General features: G+C 38.9%; 1 protein-coding gene across 1 annotated transcript in view; it reads right to left on the bottom strand.

Moving 5' to 3' along the window:
- Window positions 1-13,089, bottom strand: part of CAAP1 (caspase activity and apoptosis inhibitor 1) — a 37,926-nt gene extending 24,837 nt beyond the window's left edge. Inside the window, exons 1-3 of the mRNA XM_060762461.2 lie at window positions 12,870-13,089; window positions 8,671-8,871; window positions 2,354-2,438 (exon numbers count right to left, since the gene is read on the bottom strand). Coding sequence (XP_060618444.2) covers window positions 2,354-2,438; window positions 8,671-8,871; window positions 12,870-13,007 — 424 coding nt within the window. The 5' untranslated portion in view covers window positions 13,008-13,089. The remainder of the gene's footprint in view (window positions 1-2,353; window positions 2,439-8,670; window positions 8,872-12,869) is intronic.
- Between the last annotated feature and the right edge of the window lie 7,379 nt (window positions 13,090-20,468).

The raw sequence follows: 20,468 nt of genomic DNA, 5'->3' as shown, positions 1-20,468 counted from the left end.
AACCTTTGCAGGGGATTTTTCAGTCTACAGAGCAAGCTTAATATAAGGACAACTGTTAAGAAGAGCCTCCCTTAATGCCGCAACCATCCACTGTTTTGTATTAGATAGAAATGAAGTTATGTTTTCTTTAATGTGTCCTTACCTACCTTATAGGCAATTGCTATTTCTTTTACTTCATATATAATCAAATAGCCTTGCATATGGTATTTATCAGGGGCTCTGTACTTTCAAGATAGATGCAATTGATCTTGTTATATACAAATAGCAGTAGCATGACAGCATGCCACACAACAAAATGCACATTGACAAAGTATTTGCTCCTTTAAACACCTAAAAAAAACTCATGTAAGAACATGATTAAAAATCAGTTTCCTCCAATGAGGGTTCAAAGTCATCCATGTTTTGCTCATTTGCTTTGGGAAACATCAATATAATATTGGTTCAGTTTCAGCAGTGGCATCAGCCCCTGACAGAGGTGAACTGCCAATAAGCTACACATTTATAATTGCAAACATAGATTAGACTACTGATTGGAACCTCTACTTGGCTCAAGAGCATACCTTAAAACGGTTGAAGCAATGCAGTGGTTCACAGCCCTGTCACCTCCTGCTTTGACTTCTGAAATCGTTTCTTTTTCTGGACTTTCGCTAACCAACATTTAATTCTTTTCACCTCTACCCAGCATTCTGTTACAACGACCCATCTTTATTTTGATCATGTAATAACTTTACATTTTGTTCTGCAGCCAACAGACTGGTTTTGTATGTTTGGGAAGAGGATGAGAAAAATAGTCTGAAAACCAAGACTGAGAAGCAATACTGAAGATACTCATGAACAGCTAGAAACAGATATAAGGGGGAATTGATGGCCCTCATATACCGTAAGTCAGATGGCTAAGAGAAAAAATGAATTAAATTGTAGTACACATAGGGCCGCAATAGCACAGCAGGTTAAACTAAGCTGCAGGACTTGCTAACCAGAAGGTCAGTGGTTCGAATCCACGAGTTGGGGTGAGCTCCCACTGTTAGCCCCAGCTTCTGCTAACCTAGCAGATCGAAAACATACAAATGTGAGTAGATCAATAGGCACCGCTTCTGTGGGAAGGTAACAGCGCTCCATGCAGTCATGCCAGCCACATGAACTAGGAGGTGTCTACAGACAACGCTCGTAGGCTTAGAAATTGAGATGAGCACCACCACCCCAGAGTCAGACACAAGTAGACTTAATGTTGAGGGGAAACTTTTACTTTTACCTTACACACAGAAGGCTCTGGATTCCATTTCTCTCACATCTAATTCATTCTGGGAAATATTTTACTTTGAAACAGTAGACATAGCTGGTGACAGTGTAGACAGTGCTAATCTAGTTGGCCAATGATCCTAAACAGCCTCCTGTGCTGTCTTCCTATCTTTAAAATCTTTATTTACTTTTAAATACATTTCAAATCTTTCCCTACTATTTTTAACATCAAAAATGCCAATTTTTGAGAATTGGAATTGGATTTCTGACTACTCAGGGGATTTTGTTTTTGAGTGTCCCAAGGTATAAAAGAACCTTCCAGTACTGTCTGTTCGTTCCTTATTCTGTAGTCTTTTTTGTCCCTTGTGAAATCGGAATGGTGACCAGACCTTTTTTGTTCCAGGATTTTTTGTTTTGTTTTGTGCTAATGCTACCCTGGAAAGTACTGTGGCTGATGGAGTGATATAAATAACTGAAAACAAAACCAACATTGTAGATCACAGCCAAATTGCAGCAAGAAACAACAGCTTTTGCAAAATTGTAGTATAGTAGGGATGGATGAAAGTTTATTCCTGTCCCTAGATAGCACAAACAAATCTAAACAACCAGTGAACCAAAATGGTCCAACGCTGCTGCTAGCTTCTGACAAATGCACATTGCTTTCCACTGCAGTAAAGCAAAGATTACTGATTCAAAATCATAAATCATCTGCTATAGTTACTCCCTTTGCTATAAACTGCTCTTGCTTCTCAATCCGGAGTGCTCTGTCTGAATCATGAATCTGATTGAAATGCATGAAATAAAGAACCTCAAGCTTGCTGAGACTTCGAAAAGTCCCATTTTATTAGATGTATTTGAAGCCTAGTACAGAGTCAAAGTATTTGGATGCAACCCTATCCCTACATGAAAGGTAATAAATCCCATCTAACTCTTCTGAACTTACTTCTAAGTGGACACAAACAGGATTGTGCTTCAGTCAGGTTACTTTTTTTGTACCAAAAATATGTATTATTTTATTTGTTAACGTGCTTCTTTGATGGGAATTAGTCTATTTTTTTTTTACAGTGAATGCAATCTAATACAACATACTTTTGGTTTGGCATAAACTCCTTACCTTCAAGAATTTTCAGTAATTTCTTCTCAGACATGAGTTCCAGCTGTTCAAGACAAAGCTTTTTGATTTCTTCTATAGAACAGTTCTAGGGGAAATAACGACTCTTTTTTTAAAAAAGGCAACATAGTACATGCACATTTAGAAAGCCAAATACTAAACATTAAATAAATAATAATAAACGATCTCGACTTCATTTCTTTCTGATACATCCTGAATAACAACATTTATCAAATTCCCCAATCCAGCACATGGATATGGCTTATTCCAGCTCCTATTCTTTTACTTGTCACAGATCTTCCTTTTTCTTGAATCAGTCCCAGTCTTAGATAGTCTCCAACACATTCATATTTATTCCGAGAAGGAAAACTTTGCTAGTCAAGCAACCCTAAGCCACAATTCTTTCATTATCATCTTTGTTTTCTCATAAAATGATCACAAACGCACTTTGCTCATGTCTAAACAGTACTGACAGACACTGAGACCAGCCAATAATGGTTGTGGGAATTTATGCCTTTAGTAGGCTATGAATCTTAAGTTCAGATGGAGGAAGAGAGATACAGTTTGCTATTCAGCTTCAGGTAGCAAAATTTCTGGAGACCACCTTGCTCTTTTGTAAGCACTGTTAGTCAGCATTATCTTTCTGCCACAAACCCCATGCTTAATCATGATGAAGGCTATTGATTAGATTTTAACTTAAGGCTGAAACTCCCCCCAAACCCTCTAAGAAACCAATTTATTTTATTTTTTATTAGAAAAGATAGTTCACAATTATTTCACAAGATAGTCTATAATGGTCTGTTCTAATCCCTCTAAGTCAGTGCTTCTCAACCTGTGGATGTTTTGGCCTACAACTCCCAGAAATCCCAACCCGTTTACCAGCTGTTAGGATTTCTGGGAGCTGAAGGCCAAAACATCTGGGGAACTACAGGTTGAGAACCACTGCTCTAAGCCATTCCAACTTCATGCCTCAACCTCTTAATGGAGTATCTAGATTATCTATCAAACCACTCCTGTGGCAAGGGTACAAACAATTTAAATGCTTCTCAGTAGATTGAGATGTTATAATTAATGTTCCCCTCTACATATTATTATTCTTATTTTTATCAACTTCATTTTTACCCCAACTTTCTCCCACGGAGACTCAAGAAGGCTAACAACCACACAACTAAGACCAATTAAAAAATACACAAGCAATTACATTTTTAAAAACCAATTAAATATTAGTGTGTAGATAAAAGGAAAAATACAATTAAACTACAAAAATACAATTAAAATTACATTTACATCTCACCATCCCCCCCCCCCCCCCCCCCGAAATCTCACTCACAACATACACAAGTTTTGGCCAAAATATATGTGAGGAATCATGCTAAACAAAATGTTTGTGGATTAATATATTTTGCTATTTTGCTTTATAATGGAAAGAGTAGAAAGATCAGCACAGGCAGTACCCAAGTTCTGAACTAGATAGGTTCTGTAGGTTTGTCCTTAAGTTGAAGTTGTATGTAATAGGCCTGGGTAACAACGCAAAAATTTGGTTTTGTAATCGTTTTGTAATTGGGATGTTTTTTTGTTTCGTTATTTAAAATAATTACAAAATTTTCCTTTTTAAAAGTTCAGTATTTACGAAAATTCGTTATTATTAACGAATCAATTCGTTAAAATGGCGGACGCGGTTGTGCAACTTGCTCCCTTCTTCGCTCGGCAGGCACTTTGGGTCGCCCCGAATTGGCCCTGGCAGAGAGAGGGAGAGCGGGAGCGCGCACGCGCGCGGCCCTGAAACCAGGAGCCCTGGTAGGAGTCGTCGCTGCCTCTACTGCTGCCTCCTCCTCCTCCTCCTCCTCCTCCTCCTCCTCCTCCTCCTCTCCACGCTTCAGGCTTCTCTTCCTCTCTCTCTCCCTCTCTTGGGGCCGCCGGGAGAAGCGATGAACCTACCCGGAAAGCTTGGCGATCTTGACAAAGCTAAACACATCCATCCATGCAGCCGCCTGAGCTCTGCCCGCTCACCTCGCTCGCCCTTCTCTCGCTCACTCCAGCAGCTCCATGCCTGGGAGAAGGCGGCTTGGCAGGGCAGCTCTCGTTCTCTTCCTTTCCCCAGCAGAAGAAGCAGAAGCAGCAACAGCAAACCTTGGCGGGGACGGGAGCTGCCCTGCCAAGTCGCCTTCTCCCAGGCATGGAGCTGCTGGAGTGAGCGAGAGAAGGGCGAGCGAGGCGAGCGGGCAGAGCTCAGGCGGCTGCATGGATGGATGTGTTTACTAGCTTTGTCAAGATCGCCAAGCTTTCCGGGTAGGTTCATCGCCTCCCCATCCTCCTCTTCCTCCCTCGTCTTCACGGCATGTTTTGCTTTCGGGATTCTTCCAGGCTTTCCCTGGGGGTCTCTGGTGCCTCCTGGCGATGCTGGCGAAAGAGGGGCAACTAGGCAGGAGAGGAACCAGTGGCCCCGGTTCAACTTCCTGGCGAGTCCCGGGGGCTCTGCTTCTCCCCACCCTTCCTTCCCCCTTCCCCAGAGTGGGCATCTTGATCTCCATCCCTAAGGGGCATTTATTCTTGCAGGAGCAGAAAAAAGTGAAGCAGCCTTAAATGACAAATCATTTCTGAGTATAAGAAGAATGTCATTCTATAACCAGCGAGAAAAATGCAGCCAGCTGGGCTTAGAGGCAAGAAGGAGTACCAATACGCAGAGCTTTGGGAGCTGAAATAATAACGAAACAATTACAAAACAATTACAAAATAGCTTTAAAAATTCGTTTTTTTAAAAAATTGCTCCAGATTGCTCCAGACTGATTCGTTATCGTTTTGTAATTCAAAAATTAACGAATTATTTAACGAATTACGAATTAACGAAACAAATTGCCCAGCCCTAGTATGTAAGTCTGAACAGGTATATTCTTTAAGTGTAACTTCACCCCACCCTCCACCCTCCATAGCGCTTTGAATAGCATAGGGAAGGGTTAACATCCCTGTTATGTTTGCTTTGTTGTTTGTGCCCTTGTTCAGATGATTTCACTTCACTTTCTGTCCATGTGATAATTGGATTTTGACTTGTGGAAACAAGGATTGGTGAGAAAGTTTTGGTTGAGACACCTTTTACCCATGATAACTCTTTCAGGAATGAATTTCCCTTCCTAAGGGTAGATTTCTCTCACATCCTGCTGTATTACCTCCATTCTTATTTATGAATCAGATGTAAGTCATATATTAATAACTCAGTGATTGCCTGTATAGCTAACCAAAAGGTGTTGCTACATGTTGCTATGGAACTGGTTCTAGAGCCTTAGGGAACAAAGCAAAAGCACTTACTTTCTTCCCTTTCCTACAACTACAAAATCTTCCTCTTCAGGCATCTCATAATTGCAATACTGCTGATTTTTTTTATAAAGAGTAGAGTCTGCAACAGAGAATCAGCTTAAAGAACGCCGACCACCAGTGATGTTGTTTTCCATTTATTTTGTAAATTCTGCCTGCCCTCAAGTTGTGGTTACTTTATTTCCTAGCAAGCAAGCCATGCATCTCCAGGGAGTGGTGTTCTCTTTAATTATAAATGACTTATTTATAAACTGCCAAGTTGCCACATTCATATCTGATGCCGTTATGTCCAATTAAAGAAGAATTTCAATATCCCCGTGGAAATGCTATAATTATATACTACATTATTCCATATGCCACAGTAATTAACGTTATTTACATTTCCAGCCTGCTCTATTCCGAGGGCTGTACAAGAGTATTTATTAAAACACACACAGAGACAAATATATAAACACAGAATGCTTTTGTAGCCGTCTGATCTTAATGCCTACTGAGCTACTATTGAACCAGCTTACAAATGCACAGGGCGCACCCTGAAAAAGACTGCCAGCTTTAATTGGTAGGTTAATCAAGTACAGCTTAGTTGATTAATCAGTGAAAGAGTCAATTTTAATTGGGAAAAACATATTTTAATTGGTGGGTTATATGGTAAGGTCATAGTTGTCTGAGTTTTTTTATCATTATAAGAAGTATGCTTTTCTTTTGCAACTATGTGTAGTAGCATTTGTTTATTATTTACAATATTTTCTAAATTACTTATAGCTGAAGGATAATTTTGAATAGAGTTCAAGCCACAATTCAGTGGTGGGAAAACTGTTGAGGTGGGCCACATTCAACCTACAGTTCCAGGCTTTCTGGAATCTCTACAAAAAAAAAAAAAAAACAGACTTCCTATTAAAAACATTTCCAGATTGCTTTTGCTCCCAAATAGCAAAAGATACCAAACACCTTCAAACAGATTATAAACGCTATCGTTTTCATGGCTCTGACGACCCCTTAACAAACGCAATCAACTCAAATGGCTGAAAAGTGACCAAAATAGTAAATGTTGTGACAACTCTTCTGGTTTGTCCAATGGGGTCAAAGTGGGAACATCAATGAAGTGTGCTACCCCTGACATAACCTAGAGAGGTTTAGAATGTGTTTAATAAGCACCACCTTCAAACCAAGGAACTGATAAGTGGGCGGACTTTCTCAGAGCACTTTCTGCTTGAAGTAGCACATCTTGAGATCAATGGGACACAAAAAGAATGCATGGGCTCTGGGGGTGAGAAGTGGGGTGAGAGTGCTTTGGGGTCTTAGGAGCATCTAATTTATATGTTACTTATATCAATTTAGAAATTTCCGCACAACCCATAATTTAGGAACTCCTGACTAACCAAACTTTAACTTATTTTACCCTACTTTCAGCCAGCACATTTGGATATCTCAGAAAGCCTTGGCCTTTTCAGCATAACATCCAAACTGGAAACTCCAGATTGTTATTCTCCTAACATTTAGATGTTAAAAGAAGAATAATCTGGTATTCCATGTTCCGACATTGTTCTAACAAACAAACAGAGAACTGTGCATGTAAAGACATTAGAATGGTCCTGAATGCAAAACAAAACTTGGTGAGAGACTGAATGTGCCAAAGAAGTGGCCTTTGCCTCAGAAGTAGCAATTTTTAATGGAAGAGAAGAAAGGAACGAGGAACAGAAAAAAAAGAGAGAAGGAAATTCCTCACAGCTTCCATAAGATGGGAAGATCTGCTGTTTACCATGTCCCGTCCAATAATGTCTAATTTTAGATATTTTAATTAAGATTTTAAGGAATTAATATGTTTGTCATTATGTGGAGTGTGTTATGTCTTGTTTATTTAAGTTGTTTTAGAATATACTGAGTTGTTTTTTTTAATTTGTTTATATATTACTGCTGGCATTGAATGTTGTAAGCCACCCTGAGTCCCCTCAGGGAGATAGGGCAGGCTATAAATAAAGTTTCATCATCACTAAATAAAGCTTTACCTCTGTCAGGACCACCTTCCATCTGGAAATGGATGCCCTCACTGCAAAAGACCATGTAGATCCTGAATAGGGCTATACAGTCATTTGCAGACCCACTGCCAAGATCCTACACTTGGAAATCAATCATACTCGGCCACGAGCGATAGCCTATGATATGGTGACAAATACAATTATGAGAGAATAGTGTACATAACATGTTTATTACATAGTCAGTTTCATAACTATGTTAATTCAAAATTGTCAGGTGCATAAGTTACCTGAAGACAGAAAATAGCAAAGCCTCAGAGGGTTGTCCCCTCCTTCAACTGCCATCTGACAACAGATGTTCCATCAGGATGCAGCAGAATGACAGAGAGAAAGCAAGTCCAGCTCATCAGCTTTGCTGGGAGACCAGCTTCATTTTGGTTCCTCTACTCCTTGAACAGATTACATCCCAAACTCTCCATATCAGTACTGCTATGTAACTTTACCCAGTGCCAGGACTCTTCCTGAGTTCCTCTCCTTATTTTTGTATTGGGTCCTTTCTGTAAGGAGCCTTGTTTGTGGAGAAATGCCTTCAACTTTCGGCTTAAATGAATGGTGTATCTTTAGCATATTTTTTTTTTAATTTTTGTATTTGTTTTGTTTAAAATTATTTTTATTGTATTTGTATTTGCTTTGTTTAAAATTATGATACGATTGTATGGTTGTTAACTGTCTTGAGTCCCCATGAAGGAAAGGCGGGATATAAATAAAGATGATGATTATGATGATGATAATAATAGAGAAACAACAAGAAGGGTCAAAGAGTGTATTTTCTTCACACCAATGTTCTCCAAAATTAACTCCCAGAATTCCTAACCACTAGCCATATTTGGTGCTGAAGCCCAAAACTTTTGGAGGATTACAGTCTGAAAAAAACAACATTACTTTAAACTACAATTAAAGAAGAATGCAAACAGCTCTGATATAAGCTGAACTGCTTCGTCATTTTTAAAATCCGAAAACAAAGATATATTTCAGTACCTTTAAAATGTCTGGCAACATTTTTTGCAATTTCTTTTCTCCTATGATATAAAAACATTGTTGAAGCATTTCCTTCTTGTCTGTGATGTAGAAACTAACTGGCTTTAGTTGCACACTGAGATCTAGTCCACCTTCTTCTATGTCACTGGGTTCTTCCCTCATATCCTCCTTCTCTGGAACTTGTGCAGTACATTTTGTTTCCTAAAATGAGAGAGAAAATTATTTCAGTCATGTGCCTATTAAGAATGTGTTTGACTGTACAGCAATCTCAGCAGCTAAGCTTTGTCTACAGATCTTACAGCAGGATCATATGTGTGAAAATCCCATCAAGTTAAATTGTTAAGGCAATTTATATCCCACCTCTCTTCCAAATTTGAGGCAGCATACATACATGCTCTGCTCTCCCACATATCATCCTCACAACAACTCTGTGAGATATTTTTGTTTGTTTAAAGTTTTTCTGTATGGCCTCTCAACCGGTAAGGGCTCCTGAGGTGATGAACAAACAATAATAATAATAATAATAAAATATAAAATGCTTTTCTAAAACACATTCAAAGACTCCTAAAAGCACATCAAAAGCAATTCCAGAACCCAGTTTTTATTCAATTATAGCAGCAGTAAGGCAGCAGAATAATTTTAGTATTAAAGTGATGGAAATATATGAGGCAAAGAAAAAGTACAGAGGATTAATTGTCAAAAAGATAGTTCAAAGGCAACAATTCTATGGTACCTTAAAGACTAAGCAGTGACACCAGTTTTGTGTAAAATAAACCTGTTAATTGTTAAGATTATGCAAAACAGCATCACTGTAAAAAGATACAATAATGAAAAAACTCAGAACATGGGCCAGTTTTGCTTTAAAGTTAGAGGAGGAGGGGCATATTTTTGAAACAAATCAAATAGAGAAGTCATATGATTTGGCAATGGTTTCAGTATGCCCATTGCCAAATCATGATTGCCAAAGGATGATCAATTATGAAGCAAAAGCTACATGCTGTACCAAGAGAGAGAATGGAGAAAGGAAGGCTCACAAAGGAAGATATCAAATCTGAACTAGCTGAACTGCAGATGACAATAAAGCAAACAAGTGAAAAATAGTATAGAGGAGCATTAGAGATTTGTAATTGGAGCTTCCCTCCAAGGTTCTGGGTTAGAGAGACAGAGCTGAGTGTCATCACACATGCAAGCAGTAGAGAAAGTGACGGGATTTGATGAGGTCCCATGGGGACTGTCTGTGCTGGCGTTCAAAACACATAATTAGGAGACACTTGATCATTAGCATATGGCCTTTTCCAAGCAGCAAGACCTCTAGCATATGTTTTTCCAAACCGGTCACATATTGCAATCTACCACTTTGAAAGCATTCCCCATGCTTTGCCATGTTGAATGGATCAAAAGAACAAAGAATCAGAAGGTGTCTACCTTTCTGTATCAAGAAAATAATCCTATGTGTGTTTGTTTACTCAATACTCCACTGTGTCCAGTGGGACTTTTTTCAGGGTAAGAGTGCACAAATACCACAAAAACAGAGAAGACTGAAGGCTCTTTCAGCAACCAGTTCCAAAGGAGTAAAGCCCACTTAGGATGGATCTACACTGCCATATTACCTAGTATCTGATCCAAGATTATATAAGTCTACACTGCCATATAATCCAATTCAAAGCAGATAATCTGGGATCAGAAATTGGATTATATGGTCGTGTACATGGGGCCTTACTGAAGAGTCCTTTCCCTCTGCTTCAGAACATGCAATGTTAAATCTGAAGAGAACCTTCTTAGTAGCTACCTCCAGGCAATGAAACTCCCATTTCTGAGAAGGTTAGGTTCTAGCCCAGTGGTTCTCAACCTGTGGGTCCCCACGTGTTTTGGCCTACAACTCCCAGGAATCCCAGCCAGTTTACCAGCTGTGAGGATTTCTGGGAGTTGAAGTCCAAAACCATTTGGGGACCCCAGGTTGAGAACCACTGCCTAGCCATTTAATGCAGTTCAAATCTAGCTTCAAACTGTGGCAGCCAGATGACAAACTCTCACAAAAGCATGCAAAAGAAAGCCTTAATGTGCATCAGTCCTCTGTGGTTTGTTTCATCACTATTTAGGCCTCTAACAGGTACCATGATTCCCTTTGTGAACACCTGCGCAGTGAAACCAATTCAATGAAGGTTTAAAACTGCTTTAAATGGTCAGTGTAGATGGGGCCTTAGATTGGCACCTTCCACACTCTTATTCTACCAAAAAATTTAAGATCCTTGTGTTTCAACTAGCTTTTAAGGATTCATTGTAAAAGCTGCACCACCTATAAATATTGTGTTTAATTTCCTATTTGTTATTATTTTTAACGGTTTAAGTTATTAACTAGGGTTTTTGGTAGTTTAATTACTTTAAATATTTTTATTCTGCTATAATCCATCTTGAATGTTGAAGTAGGAAAAGGCCATGAACAACAACAACAACAATGGTGGTGCAATGGGTTAATCCAGTGGTTCTCAACCTGTTAGTGGCCTTCAACTCCCATAAATCCTAACAGCTGGTAGACTGGCTGGGATTTTTGGGAGTTGTAAGCCAAAAACATCTGGGGACCCCAGGTTGAGAACCACTGGGTTAAACCCTTGTGCCGACAGGACTGAAGACCAACAGGTCAGAGGTTTGAATCTGGGAAAGTGAGAATGGGCTCCCTCTGTCAGCTCCAGCTCCTCATATGGGAACATGAGAGAAGCCTCTCACAAGGATGGTAAAACATTAAAATATCTGGGCATCCCCTGGGCAAAGTCCTTGCGGACAGCCAATTCTCTCACACCAGAAGCAACTTGCAGCTTCTCAAATTGCTCCTGACATGGAAAAAAACACACACACACAACAACAACAACAACAGGGAAAACGAGCATGGGTTTATGCCAAACAGCCACAATTTGCCTGATACTTGTGATAGTAGTAAAATGGATCAGGAGGAAGAGGCAGAGGACACAACCCTGCCAAGTTTAGATCCTGTTATGTTCAATACAGAAAAGGTAAGCATGATCTGCACATCAGGAGCGTTGCTATTTTATAGAGCAGGGGTCCTCAAACTAAGGCCCAGGGGCCAGATACAGCCCTCCAAGGTCATTTACTCTGCCCTCGCTCAGGGCCAACCTAAGTCTGAAATGACTTGAAAGCACACAACAACAACAATCCTATCTCATCTGCCAAAAGCAGGCCGACACTTCCCATCAAAATACTAATAAGTTTATATTTGTTAAAATTGTTCTTCACTTTAATTACTGTATTGTTTTTAAGTGTTTTTTGCACTACAAATAAGATATGTACAGTGTGCATAGGAATTCATTCATGCTTTTTTTCAAATTATAATCCGGCCCTCCAACAATTTGAGGGGCTGTCACCTGGCCCTCTGTTTAAAAAGTTTGAGGACCCCTGTTATAGAGTCTATCAACAGGTGTAAGTTTGAGACATCCTGTGATTATTCTGCATGTTTAGTTTAGTGCTACGTTCACCCACTTTGCATGGGCTGACTTGTGCCAAAAAGGGCAGGCATACTCAGCAATTAAGTAAGACAAGGTCAGGGCTGATATTCTTATTAATTTTGGATCTGCACCCCATGTGCTACCAGTAAGTTTCCACTGGATGTTATTGCATGCAGCTTTGTGCATGGTTTTCGTTGTGTTTCCTAAATGTCAGTGTTTGATCTAAGGTGACTCCAAGACATTTATGATGGGAACAGATGAATTAATGTGTAAATGCGGAGTAAAAATGAAATCCCCTTTGTTTGTTAGCCGATGTAGTTATAGGTTGTTTGTATGTCCAAGGTAGTTATATATAATTTGTATGCCTATACATCTAATGTCGTGTTTTGTGTAAAAGTTGCCCTGATAACCCCTTTCACATTGAAATTGCAATAAAAAGAACCTTTGTTTAAAAAGTGTTCATCAATTCTTCAGTGTATATCAGGCATGGGCAAACTTGGGCCCTCCAGGTGTTTTGGACTTCAACTCCCACAATTCCTAACAGCCGGGCCAAGTTTGCCCAGGCCTGGTGTAGATACATCCAAGGCATGTAGTACCATGAATCCCATCAGAGTGGGGGAAAAAACAAACAAGGAGTTCAACCCCGCGCATGCGTAGTAAAAAAAAAAAGCTGTTCAGCGGGAGCATTCCGCGCATGCGCATTTCCACCTCTCCCGCTTCTCCCATTCTGAGGTGCTTTACCTCGCTGGCGCCGTGTAGCGATTCAGTGCTGCGCCGTTTCCGCTCGCTGCCGCCTCCCCCTCCTCCGCCTCCTTCTTCCGAGCCGCCCAAACGGGAGCGGTGCCGCTTCTTCTCCTTCGGGAACTTGCGGCCCGTCATGACGCCCCTCTCTTCCCGACGACGAGTCCTGTTTCTTTAAGAAGCACCCGCCATCTCCGCCACAGGAATGATGCCATCAAAACGCGACGCCCTAATGATGGCGTCACCAGCAAACATAGAGCTAGGAATGTTAAGAACCTCTCATTACATATATTGGGAGGGAATGCAAGCTTCCTGGTATTCTTGATATCCTTGGAAGCTGCTTTCTCCCTCCTGACTGTAGTGTCCATGCCCTTTCTAACTTTGGTCCTGTAGCTTAAACACGTATTGAAAATATGAAGAAGAAAGCCCTAGTATCAGCCACAATGCAATTCATTCTTGTAGTTTGCCATACAATTGACCTAAGCAATAGCTGTGTGGTTTATTGTTGTTATTATTTCAATATCATAATATTTTTGAGGTATGCTTTTCTCTCTTGTAGAGCCACCTTAGAAGCAATACAATTTGAAACCTACAAAATATAAATACGATGTATAAATGAAACATGTAATTAGTACAAGGCTATTATATGCTAATCAAGGTGGTCAGTTGAAACATTCACACCTAGCTCCAGCAGACAAGAGTCCTTTGTCCCACCCTGGTCATTCCACAGATATATAAACTTTTTCCTAGTTTCCAACAGACCTCACTACATCTGAGGTGCTTGCCATAGATGCAGGCAAAACGTCAGGAGAGAATGCCTCGACCATGGCCGTATAGCCCGAAAAAACCTACAACAACCTAGTGATTCCGGCCATGAAAGCCTTCGACAATACACAGTACAATGTTTGTTACTATTATTACTGCAACATCATCATCGTGTTTTTCTAATATTTTAGTTTTTATGATGTTTTTCTAATGTTTTATACTGTTTTTACTTAAGATGTATATGCTTTTGTTGTCAGCCACCCTGAGTCCCTCCGCGGAGGTCGAGATAGGACGAGATATAAATGTCCAAAATAAATAAAATGTTTTTGAGCCATGCTTTTCTTTCTTGGAGAACCACCTTAGAAGCAAGATAGTTTGAAACCTACAAAATATAAACACAATATATAAATGAAACATGCAATTAATAAAATGTTTATTATTATTATTATTATTATTATTATTATTATTATTAGAAACGCAACAAGATGAGTCCACAGCAAACAAGATCACTATGCTGGTTGTTGTATTGGATCACACGTCGGACACGTGATGTATCTGCAAATAATGCATGCAGATCCCAGTAAGGTAGCCTTTTGCAGCTGGCAAATGGTAATTTGTCAGCGCCAATTGTGTTTAAGTGCAGGCCAAGGTCTTTAGGCACTGCACCCAGTGTGCTCATGACCACTGGGACCACCTTTACTGGCTTGTACCAGAGTCTTTGCAGTTCAGTTTTTAAATCCTCATATCATGTCAGCTTTTCCAGTTGTTTCTCTTCAATCATGCTGTCGCGTGGGATTGCAACATCAATGATCCATACTTTGTTGTTGTTGTTATTATTATTGCAACATCATCATTATTATGTTTTTGAGCCATGTTTTTCTCTCATGGAGAGCCACCTTAAAAACAATACAGTTCGAAACTTAAAAAATATAAACATGATATATAAATGAAACATGCAATTTGTAAAACGTAGTTGTTTATTATTATTATTATTATTATTATTATTATTGCAACATCATCATCATCATGTTTTTGAGCCATGCTTTTCTCTCTTGGAGAGCCACCTTAAAAACAATACAGACTGAAACCTACAAAATATAAACACGATATATAAATGAAACATGCAATTAGTGAAACAAGTTTGTTAAAATCACATAAAAGAAAAAAAGTGTTAAAATAGTTACACAAGTCTGCAATATTTTTATTTTATTCCTACTATCCTGCTTTTCCCCCAGCTCCCGACTCCAAACCAGTATAATTGAAAGGGGTTGTATTGTCAAAGTCTTTCATGGCTAGAATCACTAGGTTGCTGTGAGTTTTCCGGACTGTGCCTCCTTTATTTTATCAGTTGTATACTTATTTATTTATGCAATGCTTTTGACACTAAAAAAAAATTAAAAATCAATCCTAATAAAAGCAACTGTGGATCACTAAGAAGATAACCTGTAAAAAGTATTCTCGCATTTGGCTGTCATGTTTTTTACCAGGGATAAAGGACAGGTGGTGGCATGGTTGTGAACAGAGAGGTGTTTAATCACATGATTTGGGAATGCTATCGAGCGCAAGAATAGGGGAGAATGATTAAAGGAGAAATCAACAGAATGTTAAATTTACAAATCGTAATAGTTAATAGAAATGTACTACATGCAAGGATAATAGGAGTGAAGAATATACAAAAAGAACAATTGATTGACGAATGAAGAGCATGTGCACAAATTATTTTAGTGAGAGGTTGGAAAGATAAAACAAAATGGAGACTTGAGTATATTGGTATGAGTATATAGTTAATATGTTAAATGTGAAAATAACAAATTGCAAATGGAACAATATAGATAAAATTGAAAAGGTTACAATAACTAAAAGGATGTGGGAACCAGTTAGGAATTATTTAGAGAATGTGCTAAGATGTGGAGTGGAAAAATTAAGACTGAGATTGATATTTCAAATGTAACTTGTGTAGTTTGATGTATAAATTCCATGTACAAGGAGGGGAGGGGAGGAGTGGGATAAAACAATAAAATATATATATAAAGAAAAAAGAATAAAAAAGCATTCAGCTGTGCCAACTGTTGTGTTTCGAATGAATACTGTGAAACAGAAATCGAACTCCCCCCCCCCAAAACACCATTGTGCAGAAATTGCTGAGTCATGCAAAGAACACTCAGGCTTCTGCCCTCCTCGTTTTATAATTGGACGGCCCAAATAGTGGTACTGGGCAGTGCATGATTGACAGCTGCTTTTTGCCTGAAATGCCTACATGTCCATATTTAGAGAGCCATGCCCTTTTGACCAGACAAGTGAAGAGAAGACTGGTGTTCATTTCTCATTGGCCAGAAGGGTCAAAATCAAGTATTTTATTTTGGTCAATGACCAGAATTAAAACGAACAGTAAAAGTTAAATAAAACATACATTTAAGCATTAAAATACAGCTTTTAAAACCAGAGTTAAGAGACGATATTAAGTAAAAACAGTATTAAATATATGTATGTTTAAATAACACAATAAAAGCTAAGATAAAACACTAAAACTTTTCAAGACTTTGGCAATATGTTGTGCCAGCAAGCTATTGCTTCTACACAGAAGCTAGCAACTTTGGCAGTAATTTCAGAAGACTGGTCAGCCAAAAGATAATAAATATAAAATCTTTCTGGTCTCCCTGGTAAACCTTGTGAAATCGCATTAACAAAACATTGTCGAAGGTTTATGTAGTACAATATGCCCCGCTCTGCCTCACGGGGACATAGGTGTTCACAGTATGGTACACTGTTATATCTTCCCTCCAGCACTGCAGAGGGTAATCCATTGAATTTAGCCACAAGAAGACTTTCCTCTATTTTGGCATAATTAGATTGCTTAAGTACTCTGCAGGAAGAAGGGCCCTTCCATTGTCTTTGAAGACTGCAAGAACAGAAGCTGCATTTAGGTAGTTTTGCAACTCAGTATCCCAGATACGCTGTTGTATATTTTCTTTGGCTTTTGTGTAGCCCATAGTTAAGATGGCATTTTGTGAAAATCCAAGATTTGAGGTTTTCTGGTCAACTAAATTTTTCCATTTTGATTGGAATGGATTGCCAATTTCATGCCTAGAGTCACCAGACCTTTAATCATGAAAATCAATTTTAACCACAATTTTAATTTATACAGCCAGATTCAAGACTTAACAGAGATCTGACCAGTCTCTAACCATAAAAATACATGAGATACACAGGAGAAGCTAAGAATGCTTCTTAATTTTTTTTTGTCTGGACAGCTTCTAAGGCCTTGATGCTGTTAAATGCACACAATTGTGCTCTATATAACTTCCAAGGTAAAATCTTATCATTAAAAACTTCCTGAAGGTACATGCTGGCCTCCTTTACCATTAAAAATGACATAAGTCGTAACTCTGCTGTGTATTTGATATGGTATGGGACACTTGAGCTTTCCAGGTACCATGGACTGGAAAATGACTCCCACATATTTAAAGTGTTGGACTTGTTCTATTGGGTGCCCACTGATTTCCAGCAGTGTTTGCATCTTTTTCAGGCAAAGACAAGCATTTTAGATTTATCATAATTGCCAAAGATTCGGCATTGCAAGACACATCCAGTATTTTTAGAAGCCGTCTTAGACCAATACAATTATAAAAGTACTACATCATCTGCATAGAGTAAAACAGATATTTCTCTCCCTGCTAATTTAGGGGGATGAGGCAATAAAATGATGACGGTAGAGATAAGATGGACTGTAAAACCATTGTTCGAGTGTTAGCCATTGTCCCTCCTATACAAGATAGGCTGGAGCCATATGAATGTGCACCCTGATATATTTTTTTCTTTGCTTTTTTATAAGCCTGAATGAACCTTGCTCTTAGTTCAACAAACATCTGATCATTTTGGGCTATCCTTGAAGTTTCTGGAGCTGTTAATCTCTGGCCTGATTGGGTGACACTATCAACGTAGACAACAGATCATTTCTAGAACCAACCAAGAGTCAGATAGTAACCACTCAAGAGTCCCTATATTGGGAGAATGGTGGGATAAAACAAAATAATAAATAAATAAATGATAGAAAAATTACACATCATGGCGGTTTATAGGTGATATAAAACATGGGCTGTACTGATATTTTGTCTTTAAAGTGCCACTACAAAACTCTTTATTATTTTTCTGCAACCTCTTACATGACTACTTCCTTCAAAAATTCTGTTTTGATTTTTTTTTTGCAAGGATAGAATGAGTAAAGGGGAAAGGTGGATTAAACTCCCATAGCTTTAAAATTAGTTAAGGAAACAGGATGATTTGCCTTCCATCCTTTTGATCAGAGCTTCTTAAACTTTTCTACTCACAATTATTTTACATGATTCTGTAAACTGATATACAAAATGCAGGAGAAATCAAACATTTGCTAATAAGAAATCAGTATTTGCAAAGCTTGCTAAACAGACTGATTTCCTTTTTTATGAAGCATCCTCTGCAGAGTACACTGTAAACACTCTGTAAAAGATGCATGTAAATGTATAAAATAGCTAAGTGACAAAACTTTTACTGTTTCCAAATTTTTCAAGACCCTAACATTGAGCAAAGCGCATTTGGGGTCGGGACCCACAGTTTAAGAAGCAGTGCTTTTTGTCACACTGTCTTAAAGGTCTTGAATCCAGCATCTTCCTAAATTACATAACGGCTCTAGTCCAAGTGAATCAAACACTAGTCTAAAAACACTTTCAAATCTTCTATAGGTTCATCCAAAATATTTTGGGAAGGTACAGCTCTTCACCAAAGAATGCTGGATGCTTTAAAAAGATGCAATGTACATTCTAGGATATGGAGGATCTTCCTAAACTGTTAATAATCTGTTAGATTATTTTAAAAAGACAACTTCACATATAATAAAGCATAACAATATATTTTCCAAGACTAATAATCTGCCAGATAAAAGCAAATAATAACAGTACAATATTATGCATCTACACATGTACATCTGAGTTATTGAGGCTAACTCTCAGATAAATGTGTATACAATTACAACAAAAGTTACTTTTATTATCAAGTAACACATATCTACTGCAGTGGGGAATGCCTGACAAATCTTACGATGACACACTGGAATTTTGGCTGAGCACCTCCCGAGGAAGGAAATTTCCCAGAATCACATTAGCACATTCAGATCTCAAAGACTCATTTGCATACTTAGTATTGCAGCTATATTTCTAAATGTACAGGAACAAAGGATAAGCACCCGAGCTGCATGTTTCTGATAAGGAACTAAGAAATAATGCTGACATTTAGGTATAACGGATTAGACTTTAGAATTAACATCTCATCAATATGAATGAGATAGCTCATACTCTCCTGCATTATTATTGCAATCTGGCTGGTTGCAGATAACATTGCACTTCTTCAACATTGGGAAGGTTATCACTGAATCCATAGAAAGATAGCGCCATATGTATTCTGAAGGAACATTTTGCAGAAAGACAATTAAAAAGGGAAAAGCCCATAGAACACCTGAACACACAAAATACAGCTTTCCTGGCATACCAGACATTATCCTGTTTCCCCCTATAATCAGATAAGGTAAAGCAGTAAAAAGTATCTGTCAAAAAGTTTTTGCATTATCTTGTTTCATGAAGCCTGGACCACCTTAGCATTTCACAATATAGAAAGTTAAGGGAATATGCAGTAATTATACTCAGAATTGGAGATAGGCACCTTATGAGCATAAAGTTAATTTCAGCTTTCATTGCTTGCAAGTGACTACAGGTGATGGAAATGGCAGGAAGATCAACAGGAAGATCAACAGATTGCTAATTTCCATGTTTTACACTGTAATGGTGACTTGTTATACCTTCTCTCAATATAAACATAATGGCTGCCCTTCTGTAGAAGACTATGGCTCCATCTACACAGTTTCAAACTGGTATTAAAAGAAAGTGGTTTCACTGTGCAAATGATAATATTGGAAATCATGGAACCAGTATGAGGCCCAGATAATGATTACACAAATCACAGAACACTGATGCACATGCTTTCTTTCGCAGGAGTTTGTTGTCTGGCTGCAGCAGTTTGAAACTCACCTCAAACTGCATTTAATGCTCAGTGTACATGAGGCCTATGTCAACCTAAGTGGTCCTTCATGTACAGGGGAAAAAACCTGAGCAACTACACAATGTCCGCTCTTCACCAAGGGACTCCTGTGACATTACCACATGACAGGAGCCCCCTGTGGCACTGTGGGTTAAACCCTTGTGTCGGCAGGATTGTTGACCGATAGGTCAGTGGTTCGAATCTGGGGAGAGCAAGTTGAGCTCCCTCTGTCAGCTCCAGCTTCCCATGCAGGGACATGAGAGAAGCCTCCCACAAAAAATCAAAACATTTGGGTGTCCCCTGGGCAACATCCTTGCAGACGGCCAATTCTCTTAGACCAGAAGTGACTTGCAGTTCCTCAAGCTGCTCCTGACACAACCCCCCCCCCCCCCCCAAAAAAACCCCACATGATACCCATTGTGCAACTGTAGGCACAGGAATATTCCATGTACATCATAACCCAAGCCATTGTTCATCAGTTTTCTCTGGTTGGTTCTCTATTATACATTTTGCAATTCACTGTTTTATTTAGTCTCTGCTACTTAAGTATGAATGTATAAAGCTATGCACTGTTGACCATGATGTAGAATCTTAGCCCATAAAGCTCATGCTGTGCTCATGGACTTCTCCTGCATCTCCTTATATCAGTGGTTCCCAACCTTTGGGCCTCCAGGTGTTTTGGACTTAAACTCCCAGAAATCCCAGCCAGCTTACCAACTGTTAGGATCTGTGGGAGCTGAAGTCCAAAACAGCTGGAGGCCGAAAGGT

This window comes from Anolis sagrei, chromosome 2, assembly GCF_037176765.1.
Source record: "Anolis sagrei isolate rAnoSag1 chromosome 2, rAnoSag1.mat, whole genome shotgun sequence".
Lineage (NCBI taxonomy): Eukaryota > Metazoa > Chordata > Lepidosauria > Squamata > Dactyloidae > Anolis > Anolis sagrei.
The sequence above is the reverse complement of the archived record's forward strand: the minus strand, read 5'-3'. Positions and strand labels throughout refer to the sequence as shown.